This window comes from Myotis myotis, unplaced genomic scaffold, assembly GCF_014108235.1.
Source record: "Myotis myotis isolate mMyoMyo1 unplaced genomic scaffold, mMyoMyo1.p scaffold_m19_p_6, whole genome shotgun sequence".
In the NCBI taxonomy this organism is placed as follows: Eukaryota; Metazoa; Chordata; class Mammalia; order Chiroptera; family Vespertilionidae; genus Myotis; species Myotis myotis.
The window spans coordinates 58,901,274-58,921,298 of NW_023416368.1; the positions used below are offsets into that span (position 1 = coordinate 58,901,274).

At 38.6% G+C, this 20,025-nt stretch overlaps 1 protein-coding gene across 1 annotated transcript in view; it reads right to left on the reverse strand.

Moving 5' to 3' along the window:
• Nucleotides 1-20,025, reverse strand: part of DCHS2 (dachsous cadherin-related 2) — a 208,030-nt gene that overhangs the window by 45,947 nt on the left and 142,058 nt on the right. Inside the window, exons 9-12 of the mRNA XM_036311800.1 lie at nt 18,827-19,670; nt 15,907-16,146; nt 5,653-5,787; nt 5,230-5,439 (exon numbers count right to left, since the gene is read on the reverse strand). Coding sequence (XP_036167693.1) covers nt 5,230-5,439; nt 5,653-5,787; nt 15,907-16,146; nt 18,827-19,670 — 1,429 coding nt within the window. The remainder of the gene's footprint in view (nt 1-5,229; nt 5,440-5,652; nt 5,788-15,906; nt 16,147-18,826; nt 19,671-20,025) is intronic.

The window sequence follows — 20,025 nt, forward strand, 5'->3', positions numbered from 1 at the left end:
TGAATCATAACACTTCTGTTAGTGGAACACTTGTCTATTTCTTCCATAGCATAAACAAGGAGGATGTTTCATTCATCTCTATATCCTTCAAAAAAATATTTCCTTTACTACTGTCCCTGGTACTAAGTGGAATGTAAGTTAAAGCTGAACACAGGACAAAAAGCTTTCAAAGATATTTGAAAGTTACCCTGAGCATTAGTCAGGAAAAATGTGGTTCAATGACTTGCTGGACATATTCTTGAATGGTCGGCCAATTTTTGGTTGAGGGGCATATTCTTGGATGAGGCACATTATTCCCAATAATGTGGGAAGTGATTGGAATCCACCAGAGGCATATGGGGAAGAAGTGGATGGGCACTCAGAGAACACAATAGCCAGAGGTAGTGCTGGAGGCTGAGGAGAAGGGACTTGCATTTGTACTTATTCACAAGACATGGTTAATTTGTACCCAATATAGGGCCAGAAAGACTACATTTCTGTGGGGTTTGTGGTTAATAAAGCAATTCATTCATTCAGTATCAATTTAAGGAACACCTGTCATGTACCAAGTATGTGCTGGATGCTGGAATAGGAGGAGATTAGGACATGATCCCAGCCTCCAAGAGTTTATAGTTCAGAGGAAATGTGGGTCAGGACTTGGATATTAAAGTGTGGTGTGAAAATCATACACACAGGACACTAGGGAGTACAGGGGAAGGGTACACAGTCCTGCGCTAGGATGTTCAAGATATGCTTATTAGAAAGACTGACATTAAAACTAATTTCTAAAGGGAAGGAAGACAGGCTGCAAATTTCAAAGACAGGGAAGAGGAGGAGGAAGAGGGAAGAGCGTGTGTGAAGTCCTAGGAGTAGGAGAAATTAATAGTTGCAAATGTTTTAGTGAACACGTGGTCCCCTAGGTATTTAAATGTCAAGGGTATGGAGAGGGTTGGCCATGGATTTCAGAGGTAAGCAAGGGGTCTAATCATGAAGTGCTCTGTGTGCACTGATGAAGGGTCTATACTTTAGGGTCCATGGGAGTCCTTGAAGGATTGCAGGCAGGAAAGTGTTAGGAATCACATTTCTGTTTTAGAATGAGTATTGGACATCAGTGTCAAAGCTTAAATAGAATACAGGAGGTTCGGCAATAACTATGGTAATTGACTTGAGCAATGAGGAGGTTCTGAAATCATGTGTACAGAGGAAGTGGACATATTCCAAAAATATTAAGGAGGAAAAAATAAGGAGTAAGGAAGACTTCATGATGGGCTTAGGTGAAAGACAAGAGTGTTTAGACCAGAGCTCTTTACAGTGAGGTCTGAGTGTTCCCAGGCTTATATGAAGCTTTCCAAGGAGTACCTAGGAATGGGTAGTTTTAAGGTGATTTCCAGCTCAGTTTATATATCCTCATTCCTAAAATTGTTCTGCCTAATCACCTAGGATCACGTGGACTTGCCTTTCCCACATTTATTTTTGCAATCACCCTTCTTTCGTATTATAAAAGAAAGGCTCACTTCTCACCCATCCTAACCTGACCAAGGTGTACCACCCCAAAATGTAAAACTTCCTGCCAAGCACAGGGGTATTCCCAATGTTGGCGTTCGGTGTTGAAACAGTGACTGACTTTCATGCCTGGGGAATGTATCTTTTCATAGTTGGGCACGATCTTTGCGATGAACTAAATTGTAGGACCTATTCAAGTTTCTAAGTTGTAAAATAAAAATAAAGATCAATCGTTGATATAGCATTATATAACTCAGAAACATTACTGTTCTACCAATAATCCTTCTCCCATGTAAAAAATGTGAACAAGCATTTTCAGTGCTTACATGTGTAACAAGATTCTTTAAGGGCAAGTTGAGCAAAAACAGCTGATGACCACCAGCAGAGACTGTAGGAGAAGCCAGACCATAATGGGGGAATGAGAAGGAGGTGCTGCTAAGTTTGTTTTTGGACACTCTGATAATCCGATGCTGTTATATATAACTATTTGGGTCCTTGAGGCTGCCAGGAAAAACTGAAACAATTTGAATTGGGAAGAAGACGGGTAAGTGGATATCCTGGGGTTAAAAAAAAGATTACTGGGTGTCCAGTGTGGCTTTGACATTAGAGTTACCTTCCACCTTCACCATCTTTCAGCTACTTTAACACTCTAAATTTTTTACGTGGTTCTTGGTGTGTGTGTGAGTGTGTGTGTGTGTGTGTGTGTGTGTGTGTTTCTTAGAATTTTCCTTGAACTAATATAACATCTTTTTAGTTTGTTCATTAATTAATGAGTTAAATACGTTTCTTTGGCAGTCATTAATTTTATATTTATATGACAGTCATTACTTGACTTAAAAAAAATCCATTAGTGGCCTGACATCTAGGGTGCAGATAAAGACTGGGAGATATTGGGGTACCAGTGGCAGCTGAAGACAGGGACTGAGAACCAGAGCTTGAAACTGGAAGCCACCGATCCCTTCATCCCAATAAACCAGCTCTCCACTTTGGATCCACTGGTTCCATCACCCCAATAAATGAGCTCTTTCATGGCATCCGTGAGTGTGCCCACAAAAAATAAAACAAAACAAACAAAAAAAACCAACAGCAAATTGCTTAAAAAATAATCATGGACTGGCTTTCGGGTTGGTTTTTAGGTGAGATGTGCTTATGGCCAGAACTCTTCCTCAGTATTTGATTTTGCCAATATTTGATGAGTTGTTTTTTTAAAAATACAGATAGGTGCTGCATTTATATCTGCTGGTTTAAATTCTGTCATATTCCACTTCTAGCCTTTTAGTGTGGCAAATCATGTTTTACTTTCAGGTAAGCATTGGCAATGGAGTATCTGGTAATAGCTAGAAAATAATTCACACTCACGGACGCCATGAAAGAGCTCATTTATTGGGGTGATGGAACCAGTGGATCCAAAGTGGAGAGCTGGTTAATTCAAGCTCTGATTCTTATTCAAATGATACAATAAGAGTGCATCTATGAGACAAGAAAAAGGATACCCCGGTAAGCACAAAAGACCCCGGGAACTCCAAGTCAGAGGACCACCAGGAGAACAGAGACATTGGGAAGGCTTGTCTAAAGATTAGGGAGAAAGTGGCTTTCTGAAGTCAAGGTCAGATCAAGTGTCCAGGGCCTGAAGCATGAAGGCATAAAGCAGTACAATGAAATTAAGAACTGAAAAGGATCCAAGGGGTTTAGCAACAAGATCCTTAGTGCCTTTTGCAAAGACAGTTTCAACCGAGTGACTTCCGTGCAACATGTTGCAATGAACTAAGGAATGAAAATGAGGTAAAGACACAGACACCAGAGTGCAGATGATTTTAAGAAGCTTAATTGTTAAGACAAATAGATCCTGAGTAAAGGGATATATCTGAGGGGGAATGTTTTTCAAGATGGAAAAGACTGGTAAAAAGTGATGGGAAAGCCAATAGAAGGAGAAAAGTTGGCAATTCAGGAAAAAGAAGTGAATGGACACAAGGAATGTCCCTGATGCCATAGATGGGGACAGGTGGCAGTCTGGAAAGTGTTTGTAATTGGTCCTCACCAAGATAAATACAGAAATTGAGAGTAAGCATTTAGAAAATTTTATAGCAGCTCAAGAGAATAATTTTATGCCTGCGGATTACAATAATAGTTCTTAAAAACTGTGGTTTGCATTTTGCATGTCTCTGATTTTTCCCCCCAGTAACTTATTCTTATTGTATTTTATAAAAGTATCAGTCACAAAAGATAGAAATTAAAAAAACATAAACCTTGGCCCTTAACCACAAATAGTTTGAGACGTTTTGGAAAAGTGAAGTTTACAGAGGAGGAAAATATCTATCCGACTGCAATAGGAGGGGAAGAGAAAAGGATTGGGCTTGCTGACATAAGTTAGTTGCAGGGAGTATTATTCTGTGGATGGCAGTATATTACCTTATCCTGAGGAAATAATATAAATATTATTCAGCACAGCACTTTTATAATAGTAGGACTTTTCAATATCTAAGTGACCACAAAAAGGAATGAGTGAAATAAGTGTTATGCATATGTATATGAAACATCATTAGAAATGTGTGTACTCATTGACATGAAAGATTTACAGAGTATGTTAGCTTAAAAAATGAAGAAACAAACTAGCACATACAAATTGGTCAATACATTTAAAATTGGTGTCTGTGTTCCCTAGACTCATGGAAAAGTGTTTGCCACAATACCAAATGAGTTATCTCTGCATGACATAAGACTTTTTGTGTTATTACTTTTGTTTTGTTTTTTTTTTTAAATAAATTGTACATATATTCTACAATGATTACATATCATTTTATAATCAGGGGTAAAGACAATAAAACTGTTTTCATTTTGGAGTACAATGGGTGCTACAAAGAAAATGTAGACTGGTTATAGAATTTTTACCACATAGAGAGTAATCGCTTCCAGAAGCCAGTCTTAAAACTATGTTCACAAAACCTTAGCACAGCCTCTCTACATCAGAAGCATTATTCTCTCCTCAACTCCTACCACTCCATGTCCTCTCTGATGCCTGCTAAAAAGCTGACTCTTCAATCACTCTTTTTTTAGGTGAGTAAGATATGGCTCTCTCAAGCTGACTGTGCTGATGCGGAAGTTATTCTGTCAGAAATCCTTATGCCTCCGATCCAAAGGGGCCATATCACAAAATTATCTGCTAGAGAAGAAGTGCCTAAAGACTGCGATCCACAGGGTATGTTGTAGATCTGAGGTGTTACATTGATATTCAGATCTTGGAATTGTTTGCCCACTTATGTGTCCTAGGTCCTTCTAGAAAGACCTGAAAAAAGTCTGAATTGCTCAAAATATTAAAAATAAGTGATTATAAGAAACAAAAGTAGGGAGGAAAAAGCTATCTGTCCATCTGTACATCCACTGATGTTAAATAATTTAGGGCACTAAAATGCATTGCCCTATAGAAAAATTTACAAGAGTACTTGGCAGCAGATTTTTTTAAAATATATTTTTATTGATTTTTTTTACAGAGAGGAAGGGAGAGAGATAGTTAGAAACATTGAGAGAGAAAGAAACATCGGTCAGCTTTGGCAGCAGATTTTTAAAGAATTTGGAGGGCAGTGGTTCCAAATGGCTGTAGGAAGGGGTGGAGAGAATGCCCAGGGCGCCAATCTGTTCTTACTGGGTGTGTAGGCATTCCAATAGATACCAAATACAAAATAATCACCATGCAGTGTGTGTCAACTGGGTTAGTACCCTGGGGGGAATTTTAATAATAAAAACACTTACCAATTATATGATACTTGACAGCTCCATTATTGCCAGTATCCATATCGAAGGCCAAAACAGTGTAGACAACCCCTGGCTCTTGGTTTTCCAGAACCTCAATGTCATGGGCGGGGACAATGATCTTCGGAGCATGGTCATTTTCATCTTCTACAGTACAGAGAACGGTGGTGGTGCCGGACAAGGAAGGGACTCCTCCATCTCGAACAAGGACTGACAAGGAATAAAAAATGGCACAGAGTGTGGCCACGGATTCATACCTAAAATGCACTGCTCTAACTAGACAGCATCAGACCAAACTGACAGGTAGCCCTGGCTCAATTATGTTTTCTTTAAAGACACCCTACTGAAATGTAAAATTTCAGCACTGAACTTTCTCCTACCCATTTTTGTTTGTTTGTTCAGCAGAGTCAAGGGATCCCTTACCTCGGAGGGTGAGGACTTCCTGAACTTCTCTGTCAAGTGTGGTGGCTGTCACCACCTCGCCAGTGTCAGCATTTATCTCGAACAGCCCAGACGATGCACCCGGCATGATTTCAAACTGAAGCTTGGAATTGATTCCTTAAGGGAAAAAAAAATTAGCGATTATCCCTTTGGAATCCATTCTTCTGTTTTCCCATTCTTTTTCCTATGAACGTGTTAGGTGATGGATGAAAAGGGCAAAATGCTTAAACAACCTTCAAATTAAGGTTAAAACACACACATACACACACACACACACACACACACACACACACACACACCCCAAAACAACTCTGTTGCCCATCCTTGCTAAATAAAAGCCTCGTGACCTGAAATACTTGATTTTCAAGTCATGAGACTTCCTCAGAGTAAATGCTTACTATCTTTTCCCTCCCATAAAAATTTCTAGTGAGTATGCAACTCTACAACATATTTCTAATTATTCCTTCTAATACCCCTTGTGACTTAATGACATAATTGTAGGCTTGCAGGGACAGTTTCGGTAGATTGATATAGGGAAGCATGGGATTTGGTTGGAAAGTCTGTAAGGAGGAATCTCCAAAATGTTGGGGGCCTCTAAGAGGGACCTTGCTGAAGGCAGCAGCCCCTACCTTGACTTTTCCAAACAAGTCCGATCCCTCGGGGTGTTTTATTAGAATCTCTATGGCCACGGATTCATACCTAAAATGCACTTGTAGAAGCATGTGTTTTCTCAAGGATGCTTACCTTGCTGATTGTATCTAGAGGTTAATTTTAGTTCAAGCTGTTGTGACAGCAAAAGCCTAAGGAGGCAGGCGAACAGGGCTCTTTGCTCCTAAAGCAAAGCAGCCCCTTAGCCTCTCTTTCACAGAAACATATGTCAGAGTAATCTGTTCATCCATGCCGGTTAGCCCTGGCAGATTGACCCTATTTCAAAGTTTGCACTCAGTTATGCCACCCTTCACTCTCCAGCGCAGAAGGCAAGCTCATAGAGTTGCTTCTCTGCATTTATTTTGTTTTGTTTTCTAGTTAGTATTCCATCTCCTCTCTGGAGTGAGAAATGCAGTGCTGCATTATTCAATATTATGAAAGAATTCTTCCCATATTTTTGTGGTTTCATTTCTCCCCCGAGAAAAACATCAGGCCATTTCCATCACTGGTTGTGAAGATCATTCATACCATTAATGTGAACGGGTTAATCCCATGACATTGTAGCTTAGTTGCACTTTCCACAAGTTCCTTTTAATCATTTTTCTATGTTCTTTTCTTAACTGACAAGAATCTATGCATAGATATAGTACTTAGAATATCTGATATATACTTTAATAAAAGATGAAATACCGTTCTTTGACCTTAATGAAAAAACTTCAATTACAAATTTCCATATTGCCAGTCTTAAAATGTAAGTTTCACTCTGATCTAGTGACTGTGATATAGGACTGAGTGCTGCAAGGAGTGGAATAGAATGCTAGTTTTATAAAAGAATAAATATATGTATGTCTTCTTACCATGTCCCTTAAAGAGGAAAGATACTTGAGATAATCTATAAGCATTTAAAAGACTTTTTTAAAGTTTAATAAAATAGGTTTAATATATTTGACATGCTATAGCCAGAGTCACCAAAATATTTCACTCTGTCATTAGGCACTAAGCATTAGGCATAACATTACATTAATAATTATTTAATATCATAGTGATTACTTTGATTTCATAATGATCACATAATCTCCTCTCTAGCTAAGAAAGAATTTCTAAAACTTCCAGGTTGTTAAAAGTTTGTTATTCCTGTTTATCACTTCTGATATTATGAAAATGGGAACAATATCATCTTACATTTATTTTGCTTGCTCCTCAAATATTTAGTGAGCAAAATTAGGTGACAACATGGTGCTAACTGGCCAAGGAGACAGTGGTAAGTCAAACAAGTATGGCATCTGCCTTCATGGAGCTGACATGGTTTCAGAAAGGCGCCTTTTAAGTTTTGGACTTTTTATTTTTGAATAAATTTACTCACTTGCTATATGATTTACTATACATTACCCATATATATTATATATTACATGTTAAAGACTTTAAATTTCCAACACTTGTCAAACCTATAAGTATCTTTAAAGGTTTAAACATAACTCTTTATATTTTTCCTTTCTTCCATTGTTCCCATTGTTCTTTAATGTGCTTTGTTTGCCACTATAACCAATATTTTCCTGACTTTTCAGAAACTTTCTGGTTTTATTATTTCTATTATTTTATATGGCTTTAACCCATTCACCTGAAATCCACCTGGTGCATTACTAAAGGTAAATAAGATATTTATTTATAACTATAGTTTGCATACATACATTTTCACTCCAAACTTCACACCTTCACAACTTAAATAGTGTGAGATAAATTTAAAGTATTCTATTTTGGCTCTTTTAGAGCTCAGTTCCTTGCTTCTTCCTACACACACCCTTATAACCCACCAGAACAAAGAGACCATCACCAAACTTGAAAATTAAGAAAACAGATTATTCAGTCAAAACCATTACCTTACTAAGCAATCTGATCTGGGTCTGAACCTATTCTGTGATATAAAAACGTGGCACACGCCGAGTAAAGGATGTGTGTGTGCCACCCATGTCTGTGCACACATAAACACATCTGCTCTTAGACCTCAAGACCTACAACCTTATGAGCTCTTAATTGCTCCTACTCCAGGATAACTTTCCTCCTCAATTCATTTCTTTTCCTATCCAGGCCAGCCCCACGAATTCTCACTTTAGCTATATCGCACATTTCCTCAGGTCCTTCACTTTTTGCCAAAGATGAGCAGCAAAACTCCAACCCAGGATCCTTCCAGCCACCTCTCTGCCCTCCTTGAGTATCTAGCAGATACCCGGAGCTGGTGAAAATTTCACAACAGCATAGACTGAGAGCATAGAAACGTCCTTGTTATCTGGTGATCTTTCCAAATCTCTTGGTCAACTCTCTCTCATTCGTGTCTGCCACCCAAACACCTCCTGGCTCACTCTCACAGATTCTCCCCTTCCTACTCCCGGATAAAGTGGGGACATTAGTAAAAAGCTCCCTCAACATTCTGCATCTGTACTCCACTCCACTTCCTGCTTTCTGTCTCCATGGCAAAAGAATTCTTCAAATTCCTCCTTGGAATTTTCCTGTTGGTTCTAGACTTTCTCATTCATTTTCCCCCCAAAATTATATTCTTCTCTAGCTATAAGAACCAACATTTTTTTTCCTTTTCTTTTTAGTCAAGTGTCTCTAAAAAATATACTACCCATTCTCTGCAACTAGCTTGAAAAGCGACTACTGCCATACATAGCTACTCTTTCTACAGTCACCCATGACCATCTGGTTATATTATAAACTCTACTGGTCATTTTTAGTTCTTATCTTCAGATATTGCTCATTGATCTTAAAAAAAAGACAGAAAGGAACAAAGGGAGAAAGGTAGAGAAGGAGAGTGGGAAGAAGGGAAGGAGGAAAAAGGAATTCAGTTTACACTCATAAACAGATGACACCATGTGTCTGCATTGGGGTTCAGTTATTTGGTTGTTTCATTCATTTATGCATGCATGGATGCATTCATTCATGTGTTCCTTTATGCAATGCACATCTACTGAGTGCCAGGCACTGGAAAGGTAACAGTGAATAATAAGTAATTATCCTGACCCTCAGAGTTACCCGCTGGTGGGGAAGACAATGAAATCAATGTTATAGACAATGCAGTAAAATATATTAAATCATTGAAGAAGTGGATCAGGGAAGATTTATCATGGGTAGATAGTTTATTAATCATATCATTCAATAAACATGTAGAGAGAGTGATAGTAGTTGCCAGGTGCTAAGAAATAACTGATAGTAAGAAGACAATTTGTCTGCCCTCACAGTATAGCACTAGATACAGATAAGTTAGCAGGCAATTATGATTTCACATGATAAGATATGACTGAGTAAGTATAAGTTGCCTTTTGAATAAGCCAAGACCCTGCAGATGAATAGCATTTAATTGGTAAGAGGGAAGAAAGAGTATCGACCCCAAAGGGACATCCTCGGGAGACTGAGAGTCAGAAGGAGAAGAGACAGGACTTCCTTCCTTCCATTTGCTTACTGCTTCTTTCACAAATGCCACTTCACCTCTGCAACAACTGCCCACAGCTTTCAGTCTCCTGGGTACTCCAGGATCATTCTCTGCAAGGCTCCTCTCATTTTCTTCCTAGGTTCTGATCATCTCAACCTCTTCTTGTTTTCCAGAATTTTGCCTGGGTTACTTCAAGATTCCCTTTTTTGCTCATCCAGCCTTCCAGCCTCTCATTTTCCTGCCTGTACCTGACTAATGCAATACTTGGCACCAGCAGCGGGTCCCAGGTAACAGGAACTCTGAAACTGGTTTGATTATGTCTCTGGCCTTGAATGCACTGCTTAGTTCCTGGCCCATGGAAAATCACTTGCTGTGATATCAAAATCAATTAAATTATCACCTGTCCCACTGTAATGAAGTGACTATTAAAGGACTCAAATTCCTTAGAGGACCAAATGGTGCTGGCTTCGGCCATATAATAGTAAAAAGGACTATGATGTGAGATGGCGGTTACTGAGTGTAGTAGGAACTTACAGAAAGAAAATTACACCGATACAACTCCTAGGGCAATGGAAACTAAGGAGAAAATAAACAAATGGGACTACATCAAAATAAAAGGCTCTGCACAGCAAAAGAAACCATCAACAAAACAACAAGAAAGCCCACCTCATGGGAGAACATATTTGCCAATGTTATCACCAATAAGGGTCTAATCTCCAACATTTACAGGGAACTCATGCAACTTAACAAAAGGAAAATAAACAATCCAATCAGAAAATGGGCAAAGAACCTAAACAGACATTTTTCAAAAGAGGACATACAGAAAGCCAAGAGATATATGAAAACATGCTCAAAGTCACTAATCATCCGAGAGATGCAAATCAAAACAACAATGAAGTATCATCTCACACCTGCCAGAATGGCTATCATCAAAAAATCAACAAAGGACAAGTGCTGGAGGGGATGCAGAGAAAAAGGAACCCTCTTTCACTGCTGGTGGGAATGCAGACTAGTGCAGCTACTGTGGAAAACAGTATGGTGTTTCCTCAAAAATTTAAAAATGGAACTGCCATTTGACCCAGTAATCCCACTTCTTGGAAATGGTATCCCAAGAAAACAGAAACACCAACCAGAAAGGATATATGCATCCCTATGTTCATAGCAGCACAATTTACCATAGCTAAGATTTGGAAACAGCCTAAATGCCCATCAGCAGATGAGTGGATTAGAAAATTGTAGTACATCTACACAGTGGAATACTATGCTGCTGTAAAAAAGAAGGAATTCTTACCATTTGCAACAGCATGGATGGACCTGGAGAGCATTATGCTAAGTGAAATAAGCCAGTCAGTGAAAGATAAATACCACATGATCTCACTCATTTGTGGAATATAAAGAACATTATAAACTGATGAACAAAAACAGATACAGAGGCAAAGAAGCATCGAACAGACTGTCAAACTAAGGAGGGAAGGCAGGGGAGGGTTGTGGGGGGAGGTAAGAGATCAACCGAAGGACTTGTATGCATTCATATAAGTAGAACCAATGGATGCAAGACACTGGGGGTGGGGAGTGAGGGCATGTGCCGGGGGTTAGGGGAGGCCAGGGGGAGGTCAATGGGGGGAAAAAAGGAGACATATGTACTACTATTTGTATTACTTTAAACAATAAAATTAAATTTTAATAAAAGAAAATTACAAGCTGCGGCTTTGTACACGCAGCTCAGGCATAGTTGAACACTAGAAGGCTTCTATGGGAGCTCTAAAATTAATCTTCCTGAAGATCAGACCAAGTTGAGTGGTCAGATTTATAAGGACTAGCAGAAGTGATTGGTTTTCAACCAGCAGAGTACATCTATAGGGTAAACTCTTCCACTGTCATCCATCACTTACTTAGCAAAGATCCTGATCATCTTGGCATCTGGTAGAATACCACATTGAGTCACCACTATGATGTCATCAAAATCAGAACTGATGAGCAGCAAGTAGCAAGTAACTTAGATGTGTTAACCAGATACATGTATTAGACCAGTAGTTGGCAAACTACAACCTACTGACCAAATCCAGCCTGCCCCTGCTTTTGAAAAGTTTTATTGAAACACAGCTATACTCACCTCCTAATGTATTATCTATTGCTGTTGTCTTGCTGCAGTGAAAGAATTGAGTAACAGAAACCGCATGGCCTGCAAAGCCTAAAACCTGTACTATCTCCCCCTTTACATAGAAAAGTTGGCGGAACCCACCCTAGCTGGTTTGGCTCAGTAGATAGAGTGTTGGCCTGCAGACTGAAGGATCCCGGGTTCATTTCTGGTCAAGGGCACATGCCTGGGTTGCAGGCGCGATCCCCAGTAGGGGGTGTATAGGAGGCAGCCAATCAATGATTCTCTCTCACCATTGATGTTTCTAGCTCTCTCTTCCCTTCCTTTCTGAAATCAACAAAAAATATATAAAAATAATAATAAAGTAAAATTGTTTTTAAAAAAAGTTGGCAGAACCCTATCCTAGAGTAATGGGTGGGAGCATGGTAGGAGTTGAGGACAGAGGAAAGCTGAAATCATGTCATAAAATGACTGGTTGTTAAGCTAAAAAACAATAGAACTTTACCATCAAGAATTCTGACCAGGGGCGTGCTCTTTTCAGAAATGCTTTTTCAGGAAGATAATTTTTCATAGAACCCCTCAATTGTGCAATGCCATGCAGCTCAGACATTTCTGAAGCAAAAACAGGATCATGCCTGGTTGACTGAATGAAGAGATAAATAAATGAACGGATAAATAAGTGAAGGCAACTTGAAGCAGCTTATTTCACAGATGCTCCAGTTTCTCAGATCACACAGCCAAACATATTTACTGAGCTCCCAAGTCACAGCTTGTACTATGTAAGGGTCCTGGGATAAAAGTGACTAAACTGTGTCCTCAATCCATGAGAAGTTCACAGCCTAATCGGCAGGCACACAGTAACCAATTACCAGTATACAATCACAGGTGCTTGTCAATAAAATACGACTCTATATCAACTTCACCAGCGATTCTCTCTGGGTGAGTGAGGTTATCAGTGCTCCTTACTCTCTCTCTCTCTCTTTGTTTTTCCTGCGGTTTACTATTTCATTAATTCTAAGACACATTTTTTCACATTTTAGCATTTCTAAATTGAGATACACTTTACAAGTAAGGGTGCCTTAGACCCCATGAAATAGATAAAATACTGTCACTGCCACACTGCCCCTCGCTCTGAGTGTAGGATGTTGGGAGTTGTTCATCTAGCATGAGATGTTGTCTAGGAAACCAGATGTGGAGTTCATTCAAGGTAAACCCGGATAGAGAATACATTTTTATGGAATAGACAATAAGAACTCATTGTAGAATTCAACACTTTCTGCATGGCAATGTACTGTTAAGTTATTTGATATTTGCCACTATTAAGTAAAGGTATCAGCCAGGAGCGAGTCATCTTCCCTGGAGGGGGACCCTTTCCTCTCAGCAGTGGAGAGGGGTCCAGGGGGGAAGGTCTTTTCTCACTAACAATGGAGCTCTTGTTGGTGGCTCCAAATACTGTAGCAGTTTTAATATCTTAGTTAAAACCTGGTAGTTGTTTTTCCCTTTTAATATAAGAAAAACTTCTGTTAGAACTAGTGTGAGTCATACATCATAAACATTCAGTGCTGGAATTCCCATGGGTTTTGAAGGCCAACACTTTAAGCTGACATTTTTTAAAACTACATTGTAGAATGCTAGAAAACATATGTTAAGCTTTCTGGTATTAAGTCATGCTGTAGTATTTTTAAAAATACATACTATAAAGTAAACCATTCATAAATTCCAATGTGATGCCAGTATGTTAAAATCTTGATTACGTCATTTAATTCTCCTGCATAATCCTTTTTCATTGCTTTAACACAACAAGCCAAAAAAAAAAATATTGAGAGAAAATATGTTCAACATCACAAACATATACACAAATTCACATGCATTTACATAACCACTTGCTTAACAGATCTGGCCTCATTAAAAACACTGAAATTTCCAATAAACCAAAATTGTCTCTAAAACATGTGCAGGTACATGAGACTCATGAAGATGCTAAATGTGTACTTAAAGTGTCCATAAATGCAGAGCCAGAAAAACAATAATTTCATATCTGAATTCTCCATCCGGCAAGCCATAATCTCCAGAATCATGAACAACCAGTTCAAGTAACAGGTTGCAGACTATTGATTCTAAAAGAAAATAACACGAATACTGGGCAACTTGACAATAAAAATTGGAAAGCATATTTATGGTCATCATCTTTAGTTGACATATGCAAATTTAAGAGAACTTCTTTCCTCCCTCTTCAAACATTTAAAGCACAAGAGATCCGTTCAGTAGAATCCACTACAGAAAAATAAAATTAAGAAGCTAAAGTCAAGTCAAGGGGAGGAAGCATTTTACAGACTTTAATGACGGCTCCATCGCACATCAGTGACAGGTTTGCATACGTCTGTGTACTTTGGGAAGTGCCTTATGGTGTCCCAAGCCCTGCGTTGCTCCATTTATACCAGAGCACACACTGAAAGAATTTCACTGAAGCAGAATTATGGTAAAATACAAAGCTTATGTATATTCTCTCTTGTTTCTACCACCCTAAAAGCCATACTGTGGGAAATGTGCTAAATCCATTTTCTAAGCACGGGCTGGATCAAGCAATTGTTAGCATGCTCCCCCTGCGGCTCCGAGCGCAGTAAGAAAAATTGTTTGATCGCACTGCCCCACTCTGGTCAAAAGAGAGATTAGGTAGCCCTTAAAATGGAAGTTTTTGTAGCATGACACCCAAGTTCATGTAAAATACATTTCACTAAAAGACGATGTTTTCCTAAAGAGCAAAGCATCTGAATGGTATATAATTTAGATTAAAAGCTGAAGGAAATATATCTTTTAGCCCCTTTGAAACAGGAGGAACAAGCTATTAAAACTACCAGTATTTCTCCATAGAAACATCTTATTGTTAGTTCTATAAGGAAAGAAAAAAATATTATGCTGATTATGTAACACCACTTGCTATATAAAAATGTGAATCGCGAAAGGTTGGTTTATTAAACTATTCATATTTATTCAGGTGGGAAATTTTGCATATGCTGTTAATGGCAAATACTTCACTGTAATTTTTGTAATTATTTTGTTTAAAATAAAAACAGGATATTATTAAAGTTACTGAAATTTAAATGCCAAAAAGTCAGTGATATCAAAAAGTAATTCCAGCCCAATGGATAGAGTCGGCCTGTGGACCAAATGGTCCTGCATTCGATTCCGGTCGAGGGCACATACCTTGGTTGCAGGCTCCTCCCGGGCCAGGACCCTGATTAGGATGCGTGTGGGAGGCAACCAATCGATGTGTTTTTTTCACATCGATGTTTCTCTCTGTCTTTCCCTCTCTCTTCCACTTTCCCTAAAATCAATGGAAAGATATCCTCGGGTGAGGATTAACAACAACAAAAAAGAAAAGTAATTCAAATTCTAGGAATTTACAAATTCTTAGCCATAGTAACCGTTTACTTCAAAGTCATTTCCTCAACACAGTGGTTGACATTAATAATAGTAATAATAATAATAATAATAGAAGTTAACATCTCTTAACTATGTATTGTGCTAGACACTGGTCTTTGTTCTTTACATGTAATAATCATTCATACTTAGAACTGTAAATCAGGCCTTATTTTTACAGATAAGCAAACAGAGGAACAGAGAGGATCAGTAACCTGTTAAAGGTTACAGAGCTAAGCAAATGGCAGTTCTAGGATTCAAACCCAGGCAGTCTGACAGCATCCTATCTCTCCCATTATGTTATATAGAGAGGAACTAACCATTTGCCTTCCTGTATTCAATGTATCCATTATACTCTGAAAAAAAGGTGATACCTAGTCATAGTTCTGCTTATCATCAAGATCAAATCAATAACTTCTATGTTAATTAGGTGTGCATCACTCTATTATAAAGATCAATTGATAAAGATCAATATAAGAAAATGCTATACAAAAACACACATTATCTTTAGGCATGGATGGGTTTTCCTATGAGAAGTCTGAGATGATTCACAAGTGTTTCATTTTTCTGGGACACAACTAGTTGAAATTACGTCTATTTGTGTTTTTAGCATTAATTACTTAGTTTCCGTATTTTAAATTACCTGAATCTTTGTCCATAGCTTCAACTCTTGTGACGAACTCCCCTGGATTTTGGTTTTCTTTAACGGAAGCTTCATACAGGTGCTGCTTAAATACTGGTGCCTCATCATTTACGTCAAGAACAGAAATTGTCAAAGTCTGGGACGAAGAAAGTGCTGGGACGCCATCATCCAGGGCCAGCAGGGTCAGAACGTGCTGAGTTTTCATTTCATAATCCAAAGAACATGCTGTAGTTAGTAAGCCTGTTTTGAAAGTGGAGAAAAATAATATGTAATAAAGAAAAATAATATGTAATAAATATTATTCTGAAAAGTCTAGCTCACTCTAACTTATCTAACTTGCTAAAACTTCAGAAACTTTCTTTATTATATAATAAATCTGATTAGACTGACTTTAAATTTATATATTATCTAAAATAAAATGAGAGCATTTTTCATCAGAAAAGTCACCCTAATTTAAACTATAAGGATGAATGAAAATTCAGAAATAATCTATCATAAACCATTCTTTCCCATGAATATGATATCAAAATGATTTTTCTACCCAACATCAACCTTCTTTTTTTAAAAAAATATATTTTTATTGATTTCAGAGAGGAAGGGAGAGGGAGAGAGAGTTAGAAACATCAATGATAAGAATCATTGATCAGCTGATGCCCCCTACTGGGGATCGAGTCCACAACCTGGGCTGTGCCCTTGACAGGAATCGAACCCGGGACCCTTCAGTCCACAGGCCGATGCTGTATCCACTGAGCCAAACCACCTAGGACTGACCTTCATTATTTAAGACACTAGGTTTTAACAGTATACATCTTCAGGTCAAATGACAATTCATGTTTAAAGTGATCAAGTAACAAAAAAAATGAGTACAGCTGCATTGCTTAATATATTTAGCCTTATTAAATAACTTATTAAAGACTTATAATCTCCTCTACTTGCTCTGTTAACTATCTTTTTATTAACTAAAAATAGTACAGACTTTATAACTCAGACAGCAAATTTCATGAATAAAACGTGTCTCCATCCGATTGCGATTGGAGCATATAACTCATGGAAGCAAAATGTTAAAAAGCCGTGCACACATATAGCTCCCATGAGTCCAACTGTCACACTTTTTCTTTTAGGATTGCTGTTTGATTCTCTAAAAACATGCTCATCCTATAAGAACTTTTCTTCAAATAATTAAAGAGGTTTACTGCTTCATTTTTATATAACAGTTTTCCAGTAATTACTTGCAGCCAAAAGCCATTGAAAAAAAATCATTATAAGAAATATGAGCCCCGTGAGAGAAACGATAGCCCATCTCACATGAAAGCATTCAGCAATTATCATTTTATGTCATTGAAAAATGTGTCAACTGAAACAGCCACTGCAATTGTTCAAGATTCATGAGGCCTATATATGAGACACAGTTCTAATTTTATCCATCCTTGTTAAAAATCTGAAATAGACCTTCCTTAGCCATTGTGGAAAACATTTTAAACATCACTGAAACAGGTCCTTGGAGACCCCAGCTCTAACAGTAATCAGTAACCAGGTCTGGACTATCTCTCTGTCAGTTGGGCTGTTAGGTGATGTTCACGCATGCCTCAGAAAGAAACCATATGTACAGTATTCAATAAATATTTTGATAAAAATTTTTCAGCAGTATATAGCCAGACTATAATCATGACTTCCAAATCCTACACATTAAGTCCCATTCCAAATTATGGCCTTATTAATGGTGGGGCCAATTGGCATACATCTGAGATTTTTTTTTTTCTAAGGCTCATGCAGAAATGACTATTTTTAGAGGTTGAGATGGTAATCCATCTCCTCAGTATCTCCTGAAAATCAGACCATGAGAAGTTCATTTCCAGTTTTATAAGAATGACACTTCATACATCACACAACATCAGAAATTTTAGTAGATGTTAATTGGCAATGTCATAAGAACAAGAGAAATAAAGTAGCAGTTAGTGACATTTCTACAGAGAACTTGACAGTGAATAAATGCTTCTGGAAAAAAAAATGGTACACTTGACATGAGAAGTAAGGGTCTTATATCCAAATCAATGCAACTATTTAAAAGTACATTATTTCTATCCTGATCAGATACTCAGTTGGTTAGAGCATCGTCCTAATATGCCAAGGTTGCAGGTTTGGTCCCCAGTCAGGGCACATACAAAAATCAACCGATGAATGCATAAATAAGCGAAACAACAAATCAATGTTGCTCTCTTTAAAATCTATATATATATATATAAAAGGCTAATATGCAAAGTGTCCCCCCGGGAGACTGGGAGAATGGGAGTTCGATCTCTCGCTATGACGTGCGCTGACCACCAGGGGGTGGCATGGAACATGGTGGGCGACCAGCAGGGGCACTGAGAGAGTGAGGGAAGGAGGAGGCAGGAAGGCGGGGAGGTGGGGAACCTGATTGGCACTGATCCCCTGATCGCCTGCCAGGCCTAGGGACCCTACCCGTGCACAAATTTCGTGCACTGGGCCTCTACTAAATAAATAAATAAATTCCAACTATTTACAAAAGCATGTTTGTATGATGTATGATCTTAAAGATAAATTTCCATATTAAAGCCTTTGAATAATGATGTTGGTTAGTCATATTCTACCTTTTTGTACTTTTGGCACCATCTCCAACTCTGTGACTACCCACAATGGGAGCAAAGAAGTCTGCTGCTACTGTAGATTCATCTCATGAAATGTAAGCTAGTTATAAATCATAGTCAATATCAACGAACGGGCCAATTACAGTTGGTTCTCTGAATACAACCTCTGTACCTATCACATATAGAAGTTAAACACAAAATTAAGTAACATCTCTTTAAAGCCCATTCATTTAGAACCATCATCTTAACAGAGGAAACTGAAAAGGATCAACGTAAGCAAGTGGTCAGAGGCTTTAATTGACAGTGACAAATACCTGATGACTCATCTAGCATAAAGGCCATGTTTTCATTTCCTGACAGAATGCTGTATGTTACTCTTCCATTCCTTCCTTCATCTGGATCGTGAGCAGTTACGTGGTGCACCAAGGAGCCCACTGTGGCATCCTCTTTGACATGAGCGATGGGGAAAGACATAAAAGCGGGGCTGTGGTCATTTACATCCAAAATCACTACCTTGGCCATCAGCGATCTCAGTCGCCGGTCTGTCACATTCACAGCCTGATCGGATGCAGTCACTGTCAGGACAACAGTAGGAACTCTCTCTCTGTCGAGGGGGGATGCAGTGACCAATGTGCCAAACGAGGGGTGGATGAGAAATGGATTGATTCCAGGGTGGTGGGATTCCATGAAGTATTGTATTCTACTGTTCAAAAAACTGCCATCTCCATCTTTGGCATTGAAGACGTGTACCAGAGTTCCTACAGGGACATTCTCTTCTATGCTTATCACAATGAACTCTTCTTGGAAAGATGGGGAATGGTCATTCTGGTCTTCCACATCAATGCTAAGGAAGACTGTGCTATGCAAGGGAGGAGTTTTGCTATGATCTTTAGTAACCACCCTGAAAAGGTAATGTGATGTCATTTCATAATCAAGTTCCTTAGAAAGGAACAAGTCCCCCGTTGAGCTGTCGATTTCAAAGGGGCCATCCTTATCATCTGCAGCGATACTAAAATGTAGCTTTCCATTCTGGTGTTGTTGAAAGTGATCAGGTGACTTTATCAAGCTCATTATTTTTGCAGGCTTCAAGTTTTCTGGTATAACTAAATGTCTAATATTCTGAGAAATGGCAGCTCTCCCTTTGGATAGTGGTATCACCTGAAATAAGAATTAAAAGGAGCTATTAATTTAGAGTATTTTTTTAAACAGTTGAACCAGTATATGTGATGATGTTACTTTGGAAACTAATCCCTTCTTTCTGTGTGAAATACATATGGTAATTGGTGGCATTATTTTTTATTACATAACTAGAAGCCCGATACAAGAAATTCGTGCAAGAGTAGGCCTTCCTTCCCCTGGCACCGGCTTTCCTCTGGCACCCGGGACCTGGGCTTTGCTCTGGCCACCAGCAGGCAGCCAGGACACGGGCTTCCCTCTGGCCCTGGCTTCATCCGGAAGGATGTTGGAATGACATCCGGAATGGCGTCCAGTCTAATTATTATAGATTCCAGTA